The 24,657-nt window shown below is 48.2% G+C and overlaps 1 protein-coding gene across 1 annotated transcript; it reads right to left on the bottom strand.

Moving 5' to 3' along the window:
* Positions 1 to 827: 827 nt before the first annotated feature.
* Positions 828 to 4,561, bottom strand: LOC147673091 (palmitoyltransferase ZDHHC11-like). Its single transcript, XM_086946791.1, has one exon. It carries the CDS (start codon positions 4,237 to 4,239, stop codon positions 3,181 to 3,183), a length of 1,059 nt encoding a protein of 352 aa, XP_086802917.1. The 5' UTR covers positions 4,240 to 4,561; the 3' UTR covers positions 828 to 3,180.
* Between the last annotated feature and the right edge of the window lie 20,096 nt (positions 4,562 to 24,657).

Genomic DNA, 24,657 nt, shown 5'->3' with positions numbered 1-24,657 from the left:
AAATATTTTTCTCACGTTGCTGGTAGCCAATCAGAGGGCTCGCTACCACAGGAGTCAGGAGGGACTCTCATCGAGAGTCCATCTAACCCAACCGTCCAGATAGAGAAATATTTTTGAACCTTCATTCTCTAGAACTTCTGAGCGGATTTACACCAAATCACAAAAAGCACAATCTGCGTCCCAAGATCTACCTACCTGCCAATTGTTGTGTAATTCCGTTCAGCAGTTTTTGCTGTAGCCGTGCCTAAAGAAGTCTTTGCAAAATGCATGGTGATTTTGCGTTTTGGGGCACCCCTTTTTTCTCTGCCCCAGTTGACAGATCACCCCAAAACTTTCCATGCACAAACTACCAAAAAGTAACACCTTTCTGGGAAGTTTTGTGGAGATTTGTCCAAAAAATGCATTTCCTCTGAAAACACTGACCGAACTATAACTATCCAGAGGTGACCGCCACTGATATATATATATATATATATATATATATATATATATTTATGACAAGCACATGTTTTCAAGATAAAAAATAACTTTTAAGGAAAGGGAAAACACAGTAGCTCTGGCACCTGGCTCCATGCAGCTCTTTGGTGTTGTCACATCCATCGTAATTAATAAAGAGGGCCGGTTTGCAGCACAGGTAGAGCGCCTTGAATAAGAAATACTGCCGTCTCAGCTCGCAGCACTACGCTAGCCCCGCCCTTGCACAGCATTCTGTTGCCCCTAGATAGGTCTGAGTTACATAAATACCCTTATATACATGCATACATACAGTCCAGTCTTATTTTTATTATTAGTATGAAAATAATTCATTTAATTGATGGCAAAATAACTTAATTCCAAGATTTACTAAATCACAAAAACATAACATTTTATTATAACATTTCAATATATGAAAAATTTAAAATAGGGAAAGCACCATTCTTTATACAAAGCTCATTTAAATGAACCGTTCACCAGATTTTCTGTATTAAACTGTATTTTTCCTTTACAAAATCTAGGATGTACAATTATTCACCTATATATTACAATCACATTCATACATCAAAAATAAAATTGCATTTGAGCATAATTTAATCAACTCCCTATAAACATGAAAATACTAATCAAGATAAAAGAGTAAATCAAGAGGCAAAATATCAGATACAATCCACCCCTTGAAAACGGCGCTGATCAGCTGCGTTTTTTTATTTCTGCAATGAGCTGCCATTGCTATTACTGCTCATAATTATTATAATCAATTGTGAAGAAACGCAATTGATTACGTAATACTTACAAAATTGTCATTGTCATTTATTTAGCAAAAATTTGATTTTTTATAACTGGGTTATGTAAGCGTCGATTGCTCTCAAACAGCTCTTCAAATATTATAAGAGATTATGGCCGTTTTCATTCTGTGAGACAACACTGGACATCAGATGGAAAGGAGATCACGCTCGCTATAGGAATTTTGGAAGATCATTTTGCTGTTCCGCGGCTTCATTGGAAGAGAAGACATGGGACAGCAATTCATCATTGCCAGTTCCTTCCAATCAAAGCAGGGATCGGTTTCGAACTGAATTGCGCTCAAGGGATCTGCTTTGCACCCATGATTCAATTGGATGCACGCTTTTGTTGGTTTTAATAGTGGCCGGTTAGTCGTTATAAGTTGATTTAGGATCCAAAATGATTGTATCTTTAATGCCGATTGTTTCCTGCATTGTGAGGAGTGAGGATTCTAGTGGATAAATTTACCGATGAATGAGGCAAATGCTTGGACTAGATGACCAGATCTTTGGAAACGATGGAGTTTATGCAAGCACAAGTACTTCTAGAACAATTCCAAATAAGTGGGATAATTTTCCAGAAAATAAAAACAGTAATGGCGAATAAAAAGAGACATGTTATCATATTTCGTCAGACTCTAGTATAGGAATAAGGGTTTAGGAACCGGACAGACGCAGGTGAAACTTTGTGAAGCTTCCCATGACAATGATCTCTTGATTCTTTTAATGATTTGGAACAGACGGTCCTAAACCTAAAACAAAATTGTATTAGCATTGCACAAGTAGACTTACAGAAAAGTATTTTCCCTACTGTTGTATCCGGATCCTTCCTTCGCTGCTGCTGCGTGGGCCGGAGAGTGCTACTGTTCAGAGTGAAAGAAGTGTTGGGCTACATTGTGTTCAACACTACTTGTGTGTGACACAGATTCAGCCGGTAACCTCTCCCCGCCTTACTTTAGTTGTCTTCTCCTACTAGTCTGTGTTCCCACCTTTGGATGTTCCATTACGTGTCTGACGCGATCATGGTCCTTCGACCGACTGGTTGTGTTACAAGACTGGATGTGGTATCCCCATCTGAGACCCCAGAGGCAACCAATGGATGGAGCAGGTAAGGATGTAGCCACCTCGGTGAAGGGTGCTCACAGGTGGAGCACAGTTCCAGGATCGAGTGTGAACGAAACCCAACTTGGGCCACTTGAACTCAACTTAGAAATATTGGTTTATTCATCACTCGTATGTCCCAAACCTAAAGGTAATTCATTTCAGCTTGGTTTTCTAACACCCTACTAATTGTTGCACAGCTTTTAAAAGTTTTTCAAAATTGTTGCACTGCACCGTCTGCTCCAGTGGGATCTGTCCACATACTCCCTGCAAAAAAAGCTTATAGCTTGTTCAAACAGAAGCAAAATATTTTTGTGTGTGATCATAAATAAAATCTTTGTGTGACTGATAATTTATTTGTAATAATAAAAGAGACTTAGTTTTTGACCTGTACTAAACATTCATTGCTTATTGGAACAAATTTAATATAACTCCCTAGGAGGTCGGCACATCGATCCACTAAAGATCTATTGGACGCTCAATGAATCCCAGAAGAAGCCTAGTGAATTGATTTTCGATACATATCAAGATCCCCGCTTTGGGAATGCTGATTAGCCCTAGTTAGCCCTACATTGCAAACTACTATCTTCTATGGAGGCACCTAATGGCTTTCGGGCAGGATACAACAACTTGTGTACATGCCGGACACATCCAGATAAAATCTCTAGGCGGTTGTATTAAACATAAAAGGAATTCCTCTATAAAATACAAATGTGGGATTAAGCCAGAATCAAACAAATGTCATTATTGTACTGCTTAGTTCCTGGACTTTCACATTCGCAGGGTTCACTCCTGGTTTGCAGCATCTGCGGGTCTAGGTTCAGGCGAGAGACGTATCAACGACATCTGTACATATTCCATCCGGTTGCCCAAGAGAAATAAGTCCGCTATCATGATACCGAAGGCCACTTGATCTAGCGGACAGAGGGAGGTCAGTTTCTCTGGGAGTGCCTACTGTATCAGCCAATGTTCCATCTGACGTCACTTGCACCTCCTCAATATTCTTCCTGTCTCTGATGCTCTGGGTGTTTCGCTGGTGCACCATATAGTCGTAGGTGCTCAACCGCTTCGACAGGAGGTAAAGATGGAATACCAGCAAGTGTCCAAGCAGCAAAATAGGCGCAATGCCCAATATCACAGTGATGACTGCTATAGCTAGAATTCCTGCTGCAGTCGTCTCAACAGGAGCAGCCGGAAGAAAGACTAACCAAGTAGTGTTTGAGGTCACTCTCTCAAACTGCGGAGCTGTGCGGAGGTCCCCCGGGTTCACGAAGTACTGGATGAAGACGTAGAGGACGACCATGGTCAAGAGAAAGACCCCAAGGACAGCAGACCCCACTGCGCTGAAGAAAAACCAGTAGTTCTTTCCTCCCACACAATTGTTCAGCCACTTGCAGTGGTGGTCGAAGTCGGAGATGCACTTGTTGCAGGCGCTGCAGTGCTTGGCCTGCGGCCCTACGTCGACTTCGCACAGGTAGCAGTGAAGGTTTTCAATCACGTGCTGGTGCTTGGACCTGTCCAAAACCGGCATGGGGCGGCTGTAACTTTTCTTGGCCAGGACATTGGGGTCTGCAGGGTCCACCGTGATGGCGACCAGATGTGTGACCAAGTGTCCAGCAAAGAGTATCCCAATGACCACATAGGCTGCATACTTCCACCCGTGGGGCAGCAGAGGTATGTAGATGCCAAAGCCAACAACAGCCAGGTAGGAGTAAAAGAGCCAGGCGATGAACTGGAAGGGGTGGAGCGGGAAGGACCATCCATTCACCCTGGAATGGGTGGAAACGTGGCTGGGGCCACTCCCGCCATTTTGCTGCTCCGGTTCAGTTTGCCTCAGCCGCCTGTTGTAACAACTCATCTTCACAACTTCCGAAATCATTTCCCGAAGCAGCAGGGGGCCTGTGCGCCTCTTCCGCGACGGGGGTGGCTGCTCGGCGCCGGGACGCCCCTCCAGAGCCCCCTCTCGGGTCTTGAGCGCTGCGTGCCTGGCAGCGGATTCAGCAGGGAGACGTAAGTGCCCCCAGCTGCGGCCTCAGGTGCGAGCAGCCCGCATTCGGCTTCATCTGGCTCGGTGTGTTTTTCTGCTGTATACATACTGTGGCAGGCGCATTCGCCTTCCTTGTTTTCTTTGCAGAGTTCGTAATTCCTAAGCACTACTTTTGCAACTATGGAAACAGCTTCTGACTTTATTTTTTCCGGTGGCTTACAATCCCCTCGGTCCTAGCGCGCACAATGTTCACAGCACGTGACTGACCAGGCCTCGCCTTAGTATAAGGTTACCCGATGTCCCCATGGCACCGGGGACATTGTTCTCCTCGCTTGGCTGTAGTTCAGCAACCTAATGCATTCTGGGACTTGTAGTCCTCGCGCCAGAACGCAGAAAAGCCCAGGCCTGGAGAACCGCATTTTTTGGTGACCTGGGTCCTTCTGCATAACTCACTTTTATCACCCCCACGTTCAAGCGTAGGCGAGCGAGAGACTTATCGAAGGGAGCGCAAGCAAAAGCAGAGTTGTCACGGGACTCCTCCAGTTAAAAATATTTGAAAATCACGAAGCGAATTGTACTACTGAAAACAACATTTTTGAATGTCTGTAAAATGTATTTATGCGCCAATTAAAGAGGATCACGCGTTTTATGTGGCCAGGACGCTGGAGCCTGTATTTCTAATCGAAGAGAGATGATGCTAAAATGAAACTACAAGTCCCAGAATGCTATACGCTGTTTATTAAAAACCAGCACTGTCTAATATATTGGAAACTGGATTTGACGGTCAGCGGTGCCTGAACAGCTGAAACACAACAACATTGTTTTACATATATTTGAATCCCCCCTTCAGACGTGAATGATGCAGCGCTGTACGTCACTACCTGTCGTTGAAGTTACATGGCCTGCCTTTCAGAGGGGTGCCTTTCACACCACCTACAGGGCTGCTGAGAAGGGTCTTTCTGCTTCATCTTTGAGGCGCCCATTTAAAAACACAGTGTGCATTGTTCGGTGTTGCAGCGGGCTCGCCTTTCTTTTCAGAGCAGGCTCTGACATTTCAAGCAGGATGACATTTCCTAGTAAATTTCACACAAGATGTGTGTAAACTCTCACCCCTCATCCTTAGTGCTCCATCTTAGGCAAGGTGGAAGCAACCAGAATTTAAAATGGCGTCCTCGTGGCATAGGGAAGGCCTCAGGATGTCTGGTGAGGGGGCTGGTCACCGGGTGTGGGGAGCTGGCGATGGGTGTAAGTTGGGCGTGAGACCTGCAGACTGCAGCAGAGATGCCACCATCAGTGTCCAAAAATGCCCCAGGGTTCCCTCCTGCTCCCCGAAGCCCCACACGCAGTGCTCGTCCACCCTGTGAATCAGGCCACCTTAATTCACTTTAAACTCACTTCTTTCTAAAGCCTTTGACTCAGCTACGTGCTTTTTAGGTGGAGCCTGGGCAGCGCATGGTCAGGGAGAAAGGTAGAAAGTAGATGAGCCTCAGAGAAGTCTTTGAGGAAGGTATGAGCCACATATGAATGAACCCAGGCATCCTGGTATGGAGCGGTCTATTTACTGCGGATGTCCCCGGTACACATCAGCCAGTCGCTTGCACCACACTGCCCATTACTAAGGGCCTCATTCTATAGCCTGAACCTCAAAGACTGGCGGGACCGCGTGCGTTGCGTAAATGGTATGCTATAAAGCGCTTTGAGGATAATTCTCCTAAACCTCCAATGTGTACTCTTTGGGGCATATTTACAATGCCCTATCGCCACCACAACGTCACTTTAAAAAAAGTTCCTGTGGCGATCGGAGCTTCACCTTATTTACAAGGCAACGTTAAGCCACTTAACGTGCCTTAAAGCTGCCTTGAACATAAGGCCCCTTTTCACTCCATACTTCGCGTGACAGGGGTGGGCAAAGGGTGTTGCGGTGGGCGTTCTCCCTCAACACCCATTGATGTTGGCGCTGTCCCATATTTGCAAGGGCGGCATAAATCTGGTCTTAACATGGCAAAACTAGGAGAAATGCTTTATTTCTCCTCGTTTTCGCTGTTTCTATGCGTGCTGCATTGTGCAAGGCTCATAGAAAAAGCTAAATGCCAATGATTGTTTCTGTGCAGGAAGGTGTCCCTTCCTGCACAGAAACAATTTTTAAAACAATGACAAATTGCTACTTCTATCTGCTGAACAATGCAGAACACTTAGGAGTTACAAATCGCCATTTGATTGTTTATGTGCAGGAAGGAACGCCTTCCTGCACATAAACAAACAATCATTCCCCCAAGGAAGGCACCCTTGCACTATGGTGCAAGGGTGCCTGCGTTGGCAATAGGCAGCTTAATTCAGCACACGCACAAGGGAAATGCAGAGCTGTGCTTTATCTTTGTAAATACGATGTATCCCTGTGTTTTCAAACTAGCAGAACACGGCGTTACCAAGTTTTGATAAAGGCCATGCGCTGTCATTCTGTTGTACATATGCCCCTCTGTTGCTGAGTCTAGCAGGGTGAAGGAATATTGCTTGCTAGGATAACGCTCACATAGACCCCACACATGAAGGAAAAGTGGATCCGGAATTGAAAAGAGATGATTCAGTGTTCTCAACGCTGTTTGGCTTATGCAGCAATTCTGGAGTAGAGCCATCAATCCCAGTGACGACTATGGGCCTATTCCATAAGTCACTGAAAGTAGTTACAGTTTTCTGATATTGTTGCGGAGGGTCTTAAGACAGCAACTCTTGTGACCACCTCTGCTGTCTCTGAGCCTCATCAACATTGGTAGCGTTCTTGGAGAGGGGAGGCAGCTCAGCAGAATGTGCTGCTGAGATTTCACTCTGTAGGTCTGAAGCAGTTCAGCCTGGAGTAGGCTGACTTAATGAAAGAAACAGCGGTCGATGGTAAACAGACAGTGGCCTTTCGGACAAAGCCTCAAGTGCCAGCCTGAAGGCATCCACCCCAAAGGTACTGGTCTTTGCGTAATCTGTCCCCCACCAGGTTGTTCTCTTCTGCCTCTCGTGGGTAAGGGAACTATTCCACCCAATCATCAAGAGGACTTTCTTCTTCCACATAGGGACGTCGCCCTCCTGACCCGTCACCCTCCTGACCCTAAGGTGTTCCTTAAGATGTTGCTCCACCAGTGGCCTTCTTACACTCTTGGGGTTCCCGGATCTCCCTTTTCTGGATGACTGGCTGACCCTTGCCTCTGCTCCAAAGTCAGACAAGAATCGAAGAGTCCTGAGGGTGCAGTGATGCCAGTTTGTGGATGGATCATAAGTCTAAAGAGGTCTCATCTGGTGCCCATGCACAGAAGGAGTTCTCGGGCACTTCACAACACTTGTGCAGGTCGTGCATTTCTCCCTCTGCCAGAGCTCTGAAGGACGGCCTCCTCTTCAGGATGCGTTAGCTCAAAGCTTCTCCTGTTCATATGTGGCTGGGTCTCAGGGAGACATGGCGGCCTGTCTCTTCGAAGGTGAATGGGCAAGGCCGCACTTCAAGCCTCTAGGGAAGCATGAGCTGCCTCGTTCGTATCCTATTATTACAAAAAACAAGGGTCCTTAGAAAGGGAAACAGTTGAGAGAAATTAATATAGACCAAATGGAACTATATTTTTTAGGGGAATGTCCAGCCGGACAATTTATTACCCTGATGCACAAATAATTATAAAACAATAAAACACTGAGTGTGATAGAAGCAGGGCACCAGCCGATGTCCGACTAACACACTAAGAAAACATACAACATGAGGGAAATAGCAGGCAATAACAGGACATCTGATTATTGTAAATCATATACCAGACAATCTGTAGCATACACATATGCAAGAAAAAGTATAAATCAACTTATGCATTTAGTGTAATTGTGTCGACGACGTTTCGAACCACAAACAATAAAGGTTCATCCTCAGGACAGAGGGTAATTGCCTTAAGAATACACATTTGTAAAAGTATCACAATTGTGTAGCACTCAAATTGAGAGAAAGGATTTTGTTTTGCTTAAAAAGCAAAAAAACGAAATTGATCTTGGAAATTATCCAGTGTTCGTATCCAGCTTCGAGGGGTGTTAGAGCTGGGGTTCCAGTCTCCCAAGCCCTGCCAGACAGTCTCCCTTGGGGGTTTGTGACCAATCGCCTCTCACAAGGAACTGAGCCTTGCCCTCCGCAGCCAATCATGTTAACCACAGACGCGAGTTCAGGGGTGGAGGGGGCCACTCGGGTCTGGAGTCCACTCAATGGCTCTGGTCAGGCTAAGAAACCGCAATGTCTTCCAGCTGGAGGGGGCTGGTGTGGGGTGGGCTCCATTTTGCCACCCATCAAGGGGAAAGCTCTGCTAATCAGCACCTGCAATCAGACACATATCTACAGACAAGGAGCATCAGTGCCCATCCATTCCCGTGGCCCAGGGGGTTGTTATTTGCATTTCCCCCTTTCCATCTGATCCCCAAGGTGTTGAACAAGAAGAGTAGGGCGGGTTCACCTGTCATTCTAGTGTCTCTAAGTTGGCCGCGGAGGTCAGGGTTTGGCTGTCTGAAACTCAATCAAGCAGTAGATTTGTAGAGCGCTACTTGTCACTCGTGAGGGTCTCCAGGCGCAGAACTCGTCCAGAGTGGGAGGTCCCACTGTCCAGTCTCTCCTGAGACGGCCATGTTGTCTCCTTCCTTCTTCCTCGAATGAGGTTGACGTCTTGGAGGCCGAACGGTTAGGGTTGATCCATGTGGCAAAGTCTGCTGATGTGCCAAGATCAGTACAGCTGCACAGATCACTCTCCGCCCTTCAATCTTATAGAAAACACTAGAAACATGCAGGGGCATAACAAAAGTTTAAGCCCCCCACCCTGTAATGTACACTGAGCGCTCAGACCTGAGTACTGTGCTGAGTGGGCCCCTAGCAGCTGGCCCCCCCTCGCCCCCCCCCACATGTTTGTAGCTGGTATGAATCCCAAAGTTTTCCCCTCTTTATTGTGATCCATCACCTATGTTAGATTTTTACATCAAGGGTATGGATTGGGTTTGCCCCTTCCTCTTTAAGTGCTCAGTTGGCCGCAACGCAGGTATTTACAGTGCCCTGGGGTGTCTTTCCTTTATAGCGGAGGACGCTTTGAAGAACCGGGTTTTAGAACCCAGCAGCGCCAGGGAAAACGCTCGAAGTCTTTGGATTCCCCTGCCTCGGCAAACAGAGACACAGGACACTTCTTGATGACGTCAAAGACCAAAGTTTATTGGCTGCAACCAGGAACAGAGATCTACAAAGCACACACGGGTGGTTTGCTAGAGACTGCACAAATTCAATGAGCGGAGCATGGTCTTTTATGCCAAAAATCACATTCCAAAGTAGCATCGATTACATACAAACTAACCAATCACAGTGTGACATTTCAAAAGTAGCGCATGACGACAATCCCATTTTCCGTTGTCCAGCCCACCAGAAATGACCATATTTACAACAAGGGGTGGTGAGGGACAGAGTCTCTGAATTAAGCAGAAAGCTCTCACCCAGTCAAGAGATCAGGGCTAGATCCAACACCGTTTTTTAGCTCACTGCACCATCCCAGTTTCAGAACCTGGCTGTATGCAAATTAGTATGTTCCTGTCCCAGTGCATGATGGGAACAGGGCAAACCAAACTACAAAAGCCAATTCTTACACTGGGAAGGAAACAAGCTCCCGGGGACCGGTTTCTGGCATTACAGCCGTCTTCGGCCCGGTTTGCTTGAATCCTGATGGTGCAATGAGCAAGGGTCTCACATCTGAGAATACCCTTCCACGCTTAGGGTGGACAAAAATATTTACAACAAGGGGTGGTGAGGGACAGAGTCTCTGAATTAAGCAGAAAGCTCTCACCCAGTCAAGAGATCAGGGCTAGGGACAGACTGATTTGCATATAGCCAGGTTCTGAGCTGGGATGGGGCAGTGAGATAAATAACGGTGATGGATCAAGCCCTGATCTTTGGACTGGGTAAGAGTGGTCTGCTCAATTCAGACACTCTGTTCATCACCACCCCCTTTTGTAAATCGATTTTGGCCACTATAGGTGTGGCAGGGTATACTCAGACATGAGTCCCTTTCTCACTGCTCCATCAGGATTCAAGCAAGCCGGGCCGAAGACGGCTGAAATGCAAGAAACCGGTCCCCGGTAGCTTGTCTCCTTTCTGGTAAAGAATTGGCTTGGTAGTTTAGTCTGCCCTGTTCCCATGATTCACTGGGCCAGGGACAGACTGATTTGCATATAGCCAGGTTCTGAGCTGGGATGGGGCAGTGAGATAAATAACTGTGATGGATCAAGCCCTGATCTTTGGACTGGGTAAGAGTGGTCTGCTCAATTCAGACACTCTGTTCATCACCACCCCCTTTTGTAAATCGATTTTGGCCACTATAGGTGTGGCAGGGTATACTCAGACATGAGTCCCTTTCTCACTGCTCCATCAGGATTCAAGCAAGCCGGGCCGAAGACGGCTGAAATGCCAGAAACCAGTCCCCGGTAGCTTGTCTCCTTTCTGGTAAAGAATTGGCTTGGTAGTTTAGTCTGCCCTGTTCCCATGATTCACTGGGCCAGGGACAGACTGATTTGCATATAGCCAGGTTCTGAGCTGGGATGGGGCAGTGAGATAAATAACGGTGATGGATCAAGCCCTGATCTTTGGACTGGGTAAGAGTGGTCTGCTCAATTCAGACACTCTGTTCATCACCACCCCCTTTTGTAAACCAGAAATGACCAAGCACATTACAATATCCTGTTGGATCAGGCCAGACAAACCCATCTTAAAACCTCAACCCAAATCAGTGATTATGTCGTAAAGGAAGGAACAGAAGCAGAAGAGAAGCAAGATAGAAAGTTGGGTGCAGTGTACCATAAACTCAGCAATGTCCTGCTCTTTGATTTTTATCTGACCAGCTGCTTAACAAGGAACTGGCTCAGCGAGGTCAGCCTCGGGCAAGGGAGTCAGTTCGGCCAGGTCATTCAGGAGTCAGCTAAGGTGTACGTGTCCCAAAGACTCGCTCGGCCGCAGTCATCAGCCTATGTGAGGGCAACCACACAAAATGGCTGCCGTACACAAAATGGAAGCCGAGGGTTCAAACGAAATCCCTGAATACGTAGTGTTCTCATTGATCGATTAAGACGAAAAACACTCCTACACACCGCACTCGTGATTTGCGGTCCACTGACACCAAAATCGTCTATTTCCGACGACCTTTATTGAACGGGTTCGGAACCACCGAACCTCAGACCCTCGAACTACGGAACTACAGCTTTCTCTCTTTTTCAGGGTTTTGATTTGGCAACAAGGATCTGTGGTCCCTTCTTGGGACCTTCCCTTGGTTCTACAAAGCTCAGGAGGGGTTCCTTGTGAACCTTTGGGAAGTATTGCTGAAGTGTTTGGTATCAAAAGTAGTCTTTTTGTTAGTAATTAGTTATACAATGTGTGTGGGTGAACCTGGGGCTCTCATTTGCAGGGCTTGGTGTTGAGACTGGCCCCGTCATTTTGGAATGCAAATCTTTCCAACATTCCTCTATCCTTAACTCTAGATGTTGCGAGAGTGCTGAATAGTTATATTTCCCGTATTGAATACCGCAGAAAGACTGAATTTTGAACTCTTTTGTTCTAGAACATTTAGATGAGAAACCCTCAATGTCCGCCCTGAGAGTGTGGTTCCGGCCAGCTATCGGATTGTCCTGTTCTGTCGCTGGAGCTCGGCTTCCCTCTCCTATTCAGTGGCCACTGGAGCAGACTGTAAAGGGTTCTCACCACGTGATGTTTTTTTCACGGCTGCCACATGGTCGACTCATAATACTTTCATTTCAGCTTATCTTATGGTAGCTCCTGCTGGTAACGGAGTGCTGCGTCTTGCCGCATCTCTTAACCCCTCTGTTTATCGATAGACGATCGTATGCTTTGGACTTTGGGCCATAGTTAGAGTTTGGCGGACGGGATACTCCATCACAAACATGGCGACTGTCCCCTTCACCATATTACAAGTGCATTACAACATGTCCTACTCTTCCTCGTCACACTCCTGCGGTCCACCGAGGATCCCTGAGTGTAACAACCGAGGGTGATACCTAAGAGTAACCACCAAGGACGCCCTGAGTGTACCCACAGAGGATGCCCTGAGTGTACCCACCGAGGATGCCCTGAGTGTACCCACCGAGCATGCGCTGAGTGTAACCACCGAGCATGCGCTGAGTGTAACCACCGAGGATGCTCTGAGTTTACCCACCGAGGATGAAACCTAAGAGTAACCACCGAGGATGCACTGAGTGTAACACAGAGGATGCCCGGAGTGTACCCACCGAGGATGCACTGAGTGTAACACAGAGGATGCCCGTAGTGTACCCACCGAGGATGCCCTGAGTGTAACCACCGAGAATGCCCGTAGTGTACCCACCGAGGATGATACCTAAGAGTACCCACCGAGGATGCCCGTAGTGTACACACTGAGAATGCCCTGAGTGTAACCACCGAGGACGCCCTGAGTGTAACCACCGAGGACTAAACCTAAGAGTAACCACCGAGGATGCACTGAGTGTCACCACCGAGGATGCTCTGAGTGTAACCACCGAGGATGCTCTGAGTTTACCCATCGAGGATGCTCTGAGTTTACCCACCGAGGATGAAACCTAAGAGTAACCACCGAGGATGCACTGAGTGTAACACAGAGGATGCCCTGAGTGTAACCACCGAGAATGCCCGTAGTGTACCCACCGAGGATGATACCTAAGAGTACCCACCGAGGATGCCCGTAGTGTACACACTGAGAATGCCCTGAGTGTAACCACCGAGGACGCCCTGAGTGTAACCACCGAGGACTAAACCTAAGAGTAACCACCGAGGATGCACTGAGTGTAACACAGAGGATGCCCTGAGTGTAACCACCGAGAATGCCCGTAGTGTACCCACCGAGGATGATACCTAAGAGTACCCACCGAGGATGCCCGTAGTGTACACACTGAGAATGCCCTGAGTGTAACCACCGAGGACGCCCTGAGTGTAACCACCGAGGACTAAACCTAAGAGTAACCACCGAGGATGCACTGAGTGTCACCACCGAGGATGCTCTGAGTGTAACCACCGAGGATGCTCTGAGTTTACCCATCGAGGATGCTCTGAGTTTACCCACCGAGGATGAAACCTAAGAGTAACCACCGAGGATGCACTGAGTGTAACACAGAGGATGCCCTGAGTGTAACCACCGAGAATGCCCGTAGTGTACCCACCGAGGATGATACCTAAGAGTACCCACCGAGGATGCCCGTAGTGTACACACTGAGAATGCCCTGAGTGTAACCACCGAGGATGCCCTGAGTGTAACCACCGAGGACACCCTGAGTGTAACCACCGAGGATGCCCTGAGTGTAGCACCGAGGATGCCCGTAGTGTAACCACCGAGGATGCCCCGAGCGTAACACTGAGGAGTCCCTGAGTGTACCCCCCGAGGATGCCCTGACTGTAACCACCGAGGATGACCTGAGTTTACCCACCGAGGATGCCCTGAGTGTACCACCGAGGATGATACCTAAGAGTAACAACCGAGGACGCCCTGAGTGTGACCACAGAGGACGCCCTGAGTGTAACCACCGAGGATGATACCTAAGAGTAACCACTGAGGATGCCCTGAGTGTGACCACCGAGGATGCCTGTAGTGTAACCACAGAGGATGCCCTGAGTGCAGGGGCGGCTGGTGACATTTTAAAGTGGTGGGGCGCAAACTGATTTGCGAGTGCGGGCCCCAGGCTACTCAGGCCGGCGGCGACGCCCCCTCCCCCACCACGTACACAACACTCAAAGAAATGTATTCACACACGCATACACACAAACACATCCATTCGCATCACTCTCCACCAAACATTCATGCATACACGCACGCTCGCACCAAACACTTTAAAATAAAATAAAAACACACACTCTTACCTTGCTGCCGGTCCCGGTCCGCGCCACCTCTGGGCTCTGCTCCCCACACGTCACAGGCTCACAGCGCCCCTGGCTAATCCTGGCGCCAGGGGCACAGGTACCTTCTTGCCCGCAGCACGTCCATTAGGGCTCCTAATGGGCATGCGCAACGTCGCAAAAACACAAGTGCGCATGAGTGGGCACAGGTAAAAATTCACCCTCCGTCCCCACTCATGCGCACTTGTGTTGCCACCTGTACAATCATGTCAATCAATCAACATGACGCCAAACCGCCAGGCAGGGCGGTCTGACGTCATGTTGATTCATTGACATGATTGTCACAAACGCCGACGGAGCTGCGGGCGGCTTCGGGCAGGGGGGGGCTACGCCCCCACGCCTCAATGGACGAACCGCGCCTGCCTGAGTGTAACCACCAAGGATGCCTGTAGTGTAACCACCGAGGGCGCCCAGAGTGGAACCACCGAGGATGCCCAGAGTGGAACCACCGAGGATGCCCTGAGTGTAACAGCTTTTAACACTTGTCCTGGGGTGGGCCTTGTGTTATGGCAAACATATGATGGAAGGAATGCTGACAATGCAAGCTTCTCCCCTAGTCAAGAGATCTGGGTTGAATCCATCACCGTTCTTTAGCTCACTTTGCCACCCCAGTTCAGACATGGCCATATGCAAACCAGTCTGACCCTGTGCCTCATGGGAACAGTCCAGCCCGAACTGCCTAGCCATGCCTTCCCTGGACCGGAAACAAGCCAAGCATCCTGGGCCCGGTTCTGGGTTTGTCACCCTTCTTCAGCCGGGCTAGCTTGACTCCAGTGTCCACCCTCATGCTTGGTTTTGTTTCTAGACTCCTGTCTTGCTGAGGATAAACGCTCTATTCCGGGGGCTGTGACGTCAGAGTGGGTCAGGAGGGATGTTCTATGCCTGGGAGCGAAGGATGGAGAGAGACAGACAGACAGACACACTGAGCAAGCCTTGGAAACAGTGCATCCGGCCTCCCCCCAAAGAGTAAACACTCTGAACCTCCACTTATTAAACATGGCGGCGTTTCGTGGCGCAGGCTGTAATTCCACTGGTAAATATCCATCGGGGATTACATGACGGGGTCGCGGAGGGGCGGCTTGCTGCGCGCGCGCCCCCAGGTGCGCACAGGCAGCAGGGCCTCGAGAGAGCGCGCGCCCAAAACATGGGGCCACGTGCGGACAGTGACCCCAATTTCCGCTCAGGGACGGGCAGGTTTGGAGAGTCAATAGTGGGGGCGGAGATGAGCGGCTCCGAGCGGTTGTCTCCATTAGCCCCGGCGCCCTGGGCCTCGGCACGGGCGCAGGGCCCCGCGGCACCGGCGCAGCGCGTGCGTCAGCCGGTGGCGCGGCTCCACGCCCCCCGCCGGCGGCAACGCCCTCTGCAGATGGGATATCAGAGATCGGAGGGGCTGTACACTTGTACAAATATTATTTTTAAACAAAAACATCAAAAGGTGCGGGAGCCAGAGCACGGCAGCAACGCAGCGAGGGAAATGGGACCGTTAGAGACGGTCTTATTCGGGGTCTACAGGGCACTTACACTTTTGGGCCCTGGTGCTACTGCACCTGATGCACGTTTGATAGCTACATCCGTGGTAGGCTGGACCCCAGAGACCGGGCGTTACTAGGACATTGCTGCAAAACTTGACACTCACACCGAACGAGTGAGACTTGCTTCACACTCCTGTACAGTGAGACTGCTCTAGTTGTGAGATTCCCTCCCATTGCATGAGACTGCCAGCCAGTGAGTGACCCTCTTCTTGAAGGAGAGGAACCACCACCGAAGGAGTGACTCCGTGTTAAAAGTACTGGACTCACAGCCAGTGACCGTCTGTCAAACTATCACCCGACACTGGGCCGAAGGGTATGAAGGGCTGACTCAACCGGAGTGAGGCTGCACGCCTGCTCGTGAGACTCGCGTCAACAGGCCAATATCCTTGCTCCATTTTCTTGGGAAAGTTACAGAGTCTTTGGTAAACCAACACTTGTTTCTTTTTTAGAAACCCCTTTCCTTCTAGATCCCCCCAGTCATGTTTCTGTGGGTGTCATAGCACAGAGACTGCCCTGGTGGAGGCCCCTGACGCTGTTAGGCTCCCCTTAGATCAGGGGCGCTCTGCCATGCTGGTTCCCTTGATCTATCGCCGGCTTTTGATCCCATCTCGCATCCTATCCTGGTCCAGAGATTAGGGGAGACGGGTGTTGGGGGCAAAGCTTTAGGCTGGCGGACAAACTTTCTGTGGGAACGAACCCACACAGAACAGGTAGAGTTCTTTAAAACCAGAACATCGGTCCTGGATAAAGGGGTCCCAAAGGGATACATTTTGAGCCCCACTCTTTTTAACATATATATGGCTCCCCCGGATAAGGTTATTAGGTCATATGTCTTTGATACCATTTTATATGCTGATGATACCCAACTGGTCATCACTATGGACTCTAATCCGGAAGTGACCAAACAGAAATTTAGGGACCGTATGTTAAATTATTGCCCCCTGGATAACAGTTAATTTTCTTCAGCTTAACTCCAGTAAGATGTAAATTCTGCTCTTTGGGAAGGCACAAGCAGTGTGGTCAATGGACTGGTGGCCATCGGAATTGGGGCCCTCCTCCACCCCAAAAAAAATGGTAAAAAAATCTGGCTGTTCTCATAGATGAGAACTTTTCCCTGACTGAGCATGTTAATTCAATCAAAGGGACATGATTTGGTGTCATGCGCACGCTTAGGAAAACCTTTCACGGGGTTCCTATGCAGATCAGAAAAAGCCTAGTTCCGGCTCTAATAGTGAGCTGCATGGATTATGGGCACTCTCTCCTGATCGCAATAAATGAAGACCTGTTTTCCAGACTTTAGTTGGTGCAGAACACAACGGGTGGCCCGACTTGTCTTCAACCTTCCTCCTCGCTCTCCTTCTGAACCTCTGCTAAGTTCTCTTCACTGGCTTCCCATCAAAAAGCGCTCCCTTTTTAAACTTCTTTGTCTGTTTTTTAATTTTTTGCATGGAAATGGTCCATGGTATCTCAGAAATAAGTTGCAGCCATACATTCCGGCTGCAACACTCCAATGTAGCAAGCTACTACTTTTACGCCCTAAGCGCAGTGCTTGATTTGAGCTGGTGGTTTCCGGTAAACAACACCTGCACTTACTTGTTAACATCAGCACGTATGACCGCTGCCACAGGGAGGTGCTGTTGGTGTAATTTATAGATGGGCAGAACAACTGTTGTTTATTAATTCAATATACATTAAAAACAACTAACTCCTGCTGCCCAAGCCATCGTTATTGCTTTGGGGGCCTCAAGTAGTCTGAATTGTCACACTTGTAGCCTCTTTCAAAGTGTGAGACTCGCACCTATGGAGTACGGACTATGCTGCAAAGTGGGAGCACCATCTCCTACGAGTGAGTCTGTGCTTCAGCTTGTGAGACTGACGCTTCGCTTGCTACTCACTGTAAAGTGCTTTAACACCTTGTCAGTGGTAGGAAGCGATATATAAATACAATACAATACAATAGTGAGACTGACGCTGCACTATTTAGACTGTGTTCCAAGGTGTGAGACCTGCACTCACTGACTTGAGCAGGGAGCTCAGTTGCTGTAACAGACCCCTGCTGCTGCACGTGACCCCATCGCTGGACTCGGTCAGGGGCTAGTGCATTGTAGACGGGGCAACCATGGAGAGTGGGTCACTTCTGGGCCTCAGACAGCAGGGAGAATAAGTGTGTATTCTTGGTGCAGTGCGGGGGCTGCATGAGTCAGCCCGGGCGGGGGTTAAGTGGGGGCAGGGAATCCTCAGTGCAGCTCTGAAGGCATAAACCACTCCTGAGGGGCCATATCTACAGCACTAGTACTCCAGTCAGAGGATGCTGTAGTGCCCAGAGCAGGCAACCACTGAAGCCCTCATCTGTTGCACTGCTAGTTCTAGATAGTCGCAGCTGCCCTCTACTGCCACCCCACTACAAGGAAACTAACTGGTTTTAATCATACGTTAGTCAAAGAACACAACTATATAAGCCTTCTCCTACAAAAAAGCCACACAATTGAGAGGAGACAAGCACTCCAGTTTATACCTTTGTTCGGCGTCATCACCCAGAGAGAACTGTAGATGCAGCTCACCTGTATGGGTAGAAGTACCCAACCACTCCAGTCCTTACCTACATCATACCATGTTACCTTGAATGACGCAGTGAGACAATGACTCACAAATCCGCCTATTCCATTAATTATAAGAGTATCAATCTCAGTATTCACTCATAGCACAACACATCACTCATAGTAAACAAACATTCTGATCAGTTACCCAGAGAAGACAACCACTCTAGCCTTAACTGTAGGTGGAAACCACATCACCCAATGAAGGCAACCACCAAGGGACTAATCTGTAGGAGGAAACCACATCACCTGGACAAGACAGCCAACCTAGACCAAGCCTGTAGGGGAAAAGGAAACCTTACCACCCAGAGAACACTCTAGCCCTAATCTCTAGGAGGAAACCAGATCACCAAGTGAAGACAATCACTCTAGCCTTAAACTTTAAAAGGAAACCACGTCATCTAGAAAAGACAACCACTCTACCCCTAACCTGTAGGAGCAAACTGCAACATCGAATGAAAACAGCCTCTGTAACCCTAACCTTTGAAGGTAAACCACAACCCAGAGAAGACAACCCTCTAGCCCTAACCGGTAGAAGCAAACTGCAACATCGAATGAAAACAGCCTCTGTACCCCTAACCTTTGAAGGGAAACCACAACCCAGAGAAGACAACCACTCTAGCCCTAACCGGTAGAAGCAAACTGCAACATCGAATGAAAACAGCCTCTGTAACCCTAACCTTTGAAGGTAAAACACAACCCAGAGAAGACAACCACTCTAGCCCTAACCGGTAGAAGCAAACTGTGCCAACGCCAACCAGAGGAGACAACCAGTGTAGGAATAAACTGTAGGAGGATGCCATCTTACTCTGAGAATATGCCACCTCTGTTCCCCATCCTTGGAAGGATCGATACCGCATTCCTGAGCTCTCTGGGTTCTAATGCAGACTAGAGCCCTCCTTGCATCAGTTTGGTGTGACAGGAGTGCTGTCACACTGCTGGGTGGAATGTTGCGTACCTCTCAAATCTACCTAATTTGGAGGCCATCGCCCTCCTTTGACACCATCGTCACACTCCAAACAAGCAGTACACCCCCCATGCGATTGAACGGGATTGCCCTATCCTTCAAGGCACACGTCATTAATTAATTTCTGTTCATTTCAATGGTGTCATCTGTGAGAAGTTGGCCTGGCATATGATGTCCACAATTCTAGTGGGCACCTTGCACCTGTCCAAACGACCCTTATTGATGGTAGGTTTAATACAACCTTTATAGAAAGCTATCCTAGTGGTAGCTGTGGAGAGCAGCCTTCAGGCTAAGTCTTGAAGGAATGTAAAGCAGCTTGTTTTACCAGTCTATAATCTCTTGAATGATTAAATGAAAGTACACCACACAAGGTATATATCAAATATATATGTATTTATTCTAAACACAACCACTCTAGTCTCTTTATGAGGCTAGAGGCAGGCACACAGTAAATAGCCAGTATACATTTTGCCCTAGGGGCCTCAGAAACCATATACTAAAATAGTGGTATAAGAACCACGTGAGGGATAGAAGTGAGGCCTAGGGCCTGGAGAACCGCTGAGGCAACCAGGAACCACCCAAGGTAGGGATGCAGGAGACCCACGGGGGACACGTGCAGTGTCTAAACACAGCCGCAAATCACCATTGACTTCTATGGAGGAAAAGCAAGTTACAATTTTAAAGATTAAGGACACTTAGGAGTGGACTGCGATGAAACCCCTTTAGACTAGGACACTTCGAAAGTCAAGACCCACAGGAGCACCAGCGTACTCGTGTTCCCTCACCCAGGGAAGCCGGGTGCATAGGTGTCTTTTGGTGTCGGGTTTCGTCGTCGATTCCAATGGAGAGCTGCGAAGAAGTGCTGCAGGCGACCAGAGGAAAAATGTCCGGGTGGATCCAAGGGTGGATCGGAGATCTGAAGAACCTGAAAGCAGAGGGGACAGAGTCTGGGTCACTAGCCAGTGACCAGGATGGCGACAGGAAGATGCCAGCCGATGTTGGGTGCTTTAAGGTGAAGTAGGTGAAGCTTGACTCTTCAGCCACGAGGACCAGGAGGTGTCGACGATAACCAGGAGCTGGTTTCGAGCTGTTCCACGAAGGACGTCGAGTGCTGCAGAATCGGAATCCCGATTGGACCCAAAAAGCCTTGGCAACAGCAACCCACGTAAGATGCAAAGATTGGCTTCGGTGCAGACCAGCAAGGTCTGAGGGACTCACCCTTTGGAGGGGAGTCAGAGCACATCTGGAGCAACCAGGAAAGCTCAAGAAACAAAGGATTGTCCTTCGTGGGGACCCACTTGCCAACGGACTAGAGATCGCGAAGGAGCCTCGAGCTGCTGGGCAGAAAAGTGGGCCCACGGAATACTTGTGGAGTGTAGGCCTCGAAGCTTCAGTGCAAAAGGTGCTCGGGCAAGGGCAACAAATAGCCCAATGCACAACTTCGGGAAACTTTGGGAAGTAGGTGCACTTGCAAACTTGCAGGATGTCCAGGAGTTCCGGTCCCACGTCTCTCGTGATAGCTACAGGTCTCCGCTTTGCTGGGGACTTGCGTCAGCCTCGGAGATGTCTGAAAGTCCCTGTCCTCTGTCGCAGATTCCTCGGGATCCGGCGGGAGCCTCGAAAATGCATACTGGCAAGATGCTTCTTCGGTGCCTGTTTGAACAGGGAGGTCACTCCTTGACCTCAATGGAGATTTATTCCGTCTTCCAGTCGATGTGGAAAATCGAAGGACCAAGATTTCGTCTTCAGAGTTTCGTCCAGGGTAATCTAAAGTCCTAGGGACTGGGTTCCTATACTTATACTAAGTTTAGGGGTTGGACTAACTCTAGGGGTCTCACCTATGGGAGGACCTGGGGAGGGGGTGGTTACACCCCTTCCTCTTTGTCCAGTTTCGTGCCAGAGCTGGGGCTGAGTGGCCCAGCAAACACTTTGAACTGGGAAATGCATGGAGCACCTCGTGTTCCCCAGGCAGCGTCTGAAAAGCATTCACTGAATGCAACTCAAACTGCCCCAATACACTAAAGCCTGTCTGGGGAGGTGCTCGAACCTCCCTGGACAGGAAACCTATTGTCCAGGCCACCCCTGACAAAGTTTTGTCCAGCAGCAGGAGGGCAGACTTGTGTCTGTGGCAGCAGCATCCATTTTGTGATGCTGAGGCTCTGTTTAACTTTAACCGGGTAAACCAGTAACTACATGTCTTCTCCCTCTAGAAGGGTGGAATGCTACCCCCGCCACCAGGACTGGTGGGGGGGGGGGGTAGTATTCCAAAGTGTTTGACACCTTAGAGGACATGTTTTGATAAAGCCAAACCAAAGTTAGCATTAACCGAGAGGATTATAATGCACTTAAGAGTATATGGTATGGCTATATCTGTTAGAACTCGATCTACTTGCTCCCTGATAGCTCTTCATCACCCATAATGCATTGTCAGGAAGCAGAGCTGTGTGCTGTCCCAGGCTGCCTGGGACTAATCATGTGACGGGGAGGTTCTTAAGCCTCCCGGTGTCTGCTAGCGATGCTTGGCTTTCTTGCTAGCTTCCCCTACCTTGGTGGCGTTTTGGAAAGCCTTGTAATAAAACTCCTTGATGTTCGTGGTGGAATTGTGAGGCTAATCGTGACCTTGCACCCTTGTTTTGGATCCAGCCTCATTCTGCGCATTTTCACGGTCAAACCTTCCTTCATCTGGATTGAATCAAGAGGCGTTACTCCGTGAGCTGAGTTCCTTTCCGGTGGCCGTGATATTTAACTCTTGCCTGCTCCCTCGGTTTTCACTGTGGGAAGTATTTCAACGCGTGCGGTTTTTTAACGCGATTCACTTTTCCAATAGACGCGGTGCTCGTGCTGTGTTGTTTGTTTTTGTGGAGCACCCTTTCTTTTTGTTTTTTAGAACAGTCAACCAAAAAAAAAACTTTATTGAAAACGAGGACACGATCAAACACATCGGGCCTCTCATTTTTTATTTGGACTAGAGTGGAGAGACATTCAGTCAACACGGGAAAGTCTTCACTCAAGATTGAAATCCCGAACTTTAGAAAACATTGTTATAGCGCACGTTTTTTAGGCGCGTGTTTCGTTCTTTGTCAACTGCCATTTAATTAGTGAGACTGCGGGCGTTCTTTATAGCGCATGCCTGCTATTTTCCTAGATTATTGGAGTCTATGGCAGTCTTATATGTTTTCTTTCGTTGGAGACCATTGAAGACTGGTGACCATTGAAGACTGGTGAACGTTATAGGGATATCACCCTATCAGTCCTAGGTTCAGGTAAGCCTGGGGTAGCACACACACCCAGTTAGAATACAAGATAAAATAGAGCATTTGTATCATTAATGAAACCCTGTCCTTAATTTGTGTGTTTTTGTATTCATACAGAGCCAGCTTCTCCTCCATCCTGAGTTCTACTCCTTTTATGCATACGGATGTATGTGGTAATACATCAGTTCATGGTCTCCTCTTTTTCAGTGACTTCTTATCTCCAGTGAGTTCTCAGTCTTCACGGGGAGTTGGTAGTTTCTGGAAAAGTCAGACACTTGCTTCGCTTCCGGGGAATTGCGACATCTGCTGGGGACTCCGGTAGAATCCCGACAATATCATAGAACAGCTATAAGGAAGGGATTCTGAAAGCTGCAGAGGGGCTCAGCTCATGCTAGGGCACCCTCTCACACAAAACCAAGCACTCTGCCTTCAGGATTGTCAAGGCCTGCCATAGGAGTGACTTATAGGTTAATAGGTGTCTATATATATATAGGTAGAAACAGGCATTCTATATCTAAGTAACGGGTTCGTACACCACCTTACCCAAGCTGCAAGTGCAGACCTGTGGTATCATTTTGGAAGGCTTCCCAGGGGTAGCATAATACATGCTTCAGCCCCTGGTAAGCCTCTGGGGTACCTATGCCCTTGGTACCTTGGCTACCATATACTAGGGGCTCTCAAGGTAACTCCGTAACCAATCTGGTATGTACCTAAAGTACATGATATCAATTAGAGAGAAAACAGCTGGGCTGTGGGTCTGATTAGCAGGGCCACAGCCAGACTAAAGTCGAAAAAAAAGTGAAACACAGCAAAAAGTGGGGGTAACCATAGGAAGCAGACCCTACTCTCCTACATCATCTACCAAAAACACTCAATCTCATCCTCTTTGGTGAATCAACAAGTTGAGATGTACGGCTGGACAGTGTGGCAATGTCACGGCACTCTCATGCATCCCCTCTATCACGACCCTTCCCTGTGCCCCCGCATAGTGTTCTATTGCACAGGGCTCATGTTGCTTTACCCCTGTAGTCCTTTATGATGCAAAATGATACGATGACTAGGGGTCCCAAGACTCATAATTCCATTGCACTTAAATCCTTGCAAGCATCCCCAAAAACCTGTGACGCAATGGATTATCTGCACCCGCTGTTACTGGGGCCTTGGTGTTATTTTCCAATATGCACGTTCAGGCGAAAACAATACATTAGTTTCCTGTTATTTGGTTTCGATATTCATGTTGCACCTGCCCATTCTGTAAGGTCAAAGCGCGTGTACTGCCACTTGTTTATTTCAAGGTTCGAAAACCGTCGAGACGGTCATGTACCCCATATGCCACAAGTGATTTAGCTATATCCGTTGAGCCTTTGAGAGGGTATGTAAACCCCACCCACCTGAGTCATGGCCTCACTCCCTGTGAAACAAGCTCCACCCTTCCCACTCACCTGAAGAATCGAGCTGTAACCGAGAAGTGCTCTATGGGCTCCTATACTGGTGAATGTTTTTAATAGTCTCCCTAAAACCAAAATGCCGGAAACTTGGGGTATCAGTATAATAGTCCCCATTCATAAGAAAGGAGGTCTGACCCCATGAATTATAGGCCCATTTCATTGTTAGATAATTCCCTTAAAATGTTGGGGCGTGTTATCTATAACAGGCTCACTATATGGTTAGAAGATAGTGGGATCCTAACCCCATGTCAATTAGAATTTAGAAATAGGGCAGGTACAGTTGAACAATGCCTCAACTTGAAATTAATCATTGATAAGTATAATATTGCACGGTCAGTTTCTATTTATTTAGCATTTATGGACCTATCCTCAGCTTTTGATTTTGTTAATAGGTCCAAACTTTGGTCTATTTTATTGGAGTATGGTCTGGATACCGCCCTGGTTCACTTTTTAGCTTTTTTACATACAGATTCAAAATCCAGAGTGAGAATAGGTATGGGAGGAGAATTATCAGGAATAATTAATATAGGTAGAGGAGTTAGGCAGGGGTGCGTTTTAGCACCCTTGCTCTTCATAATCTATATTAA

The sequence above is a fragment of the Lissotriton vulgaris genome, chromosome 12, assembly GCF_964263255.1.
Source record: "Lissotriton vulgaris chromosome 12, aLisVul1.2, whole genome shotgun sequence".
NCBI lineage: Eukaryota > Metazoa > Chordata > Amphibia > Caudata > Salamandridae > Lissotriton > Lissotriton vulgaris.
This window is presented reverse-complemented; position numbering and strand designations above follow the sequence as displayed.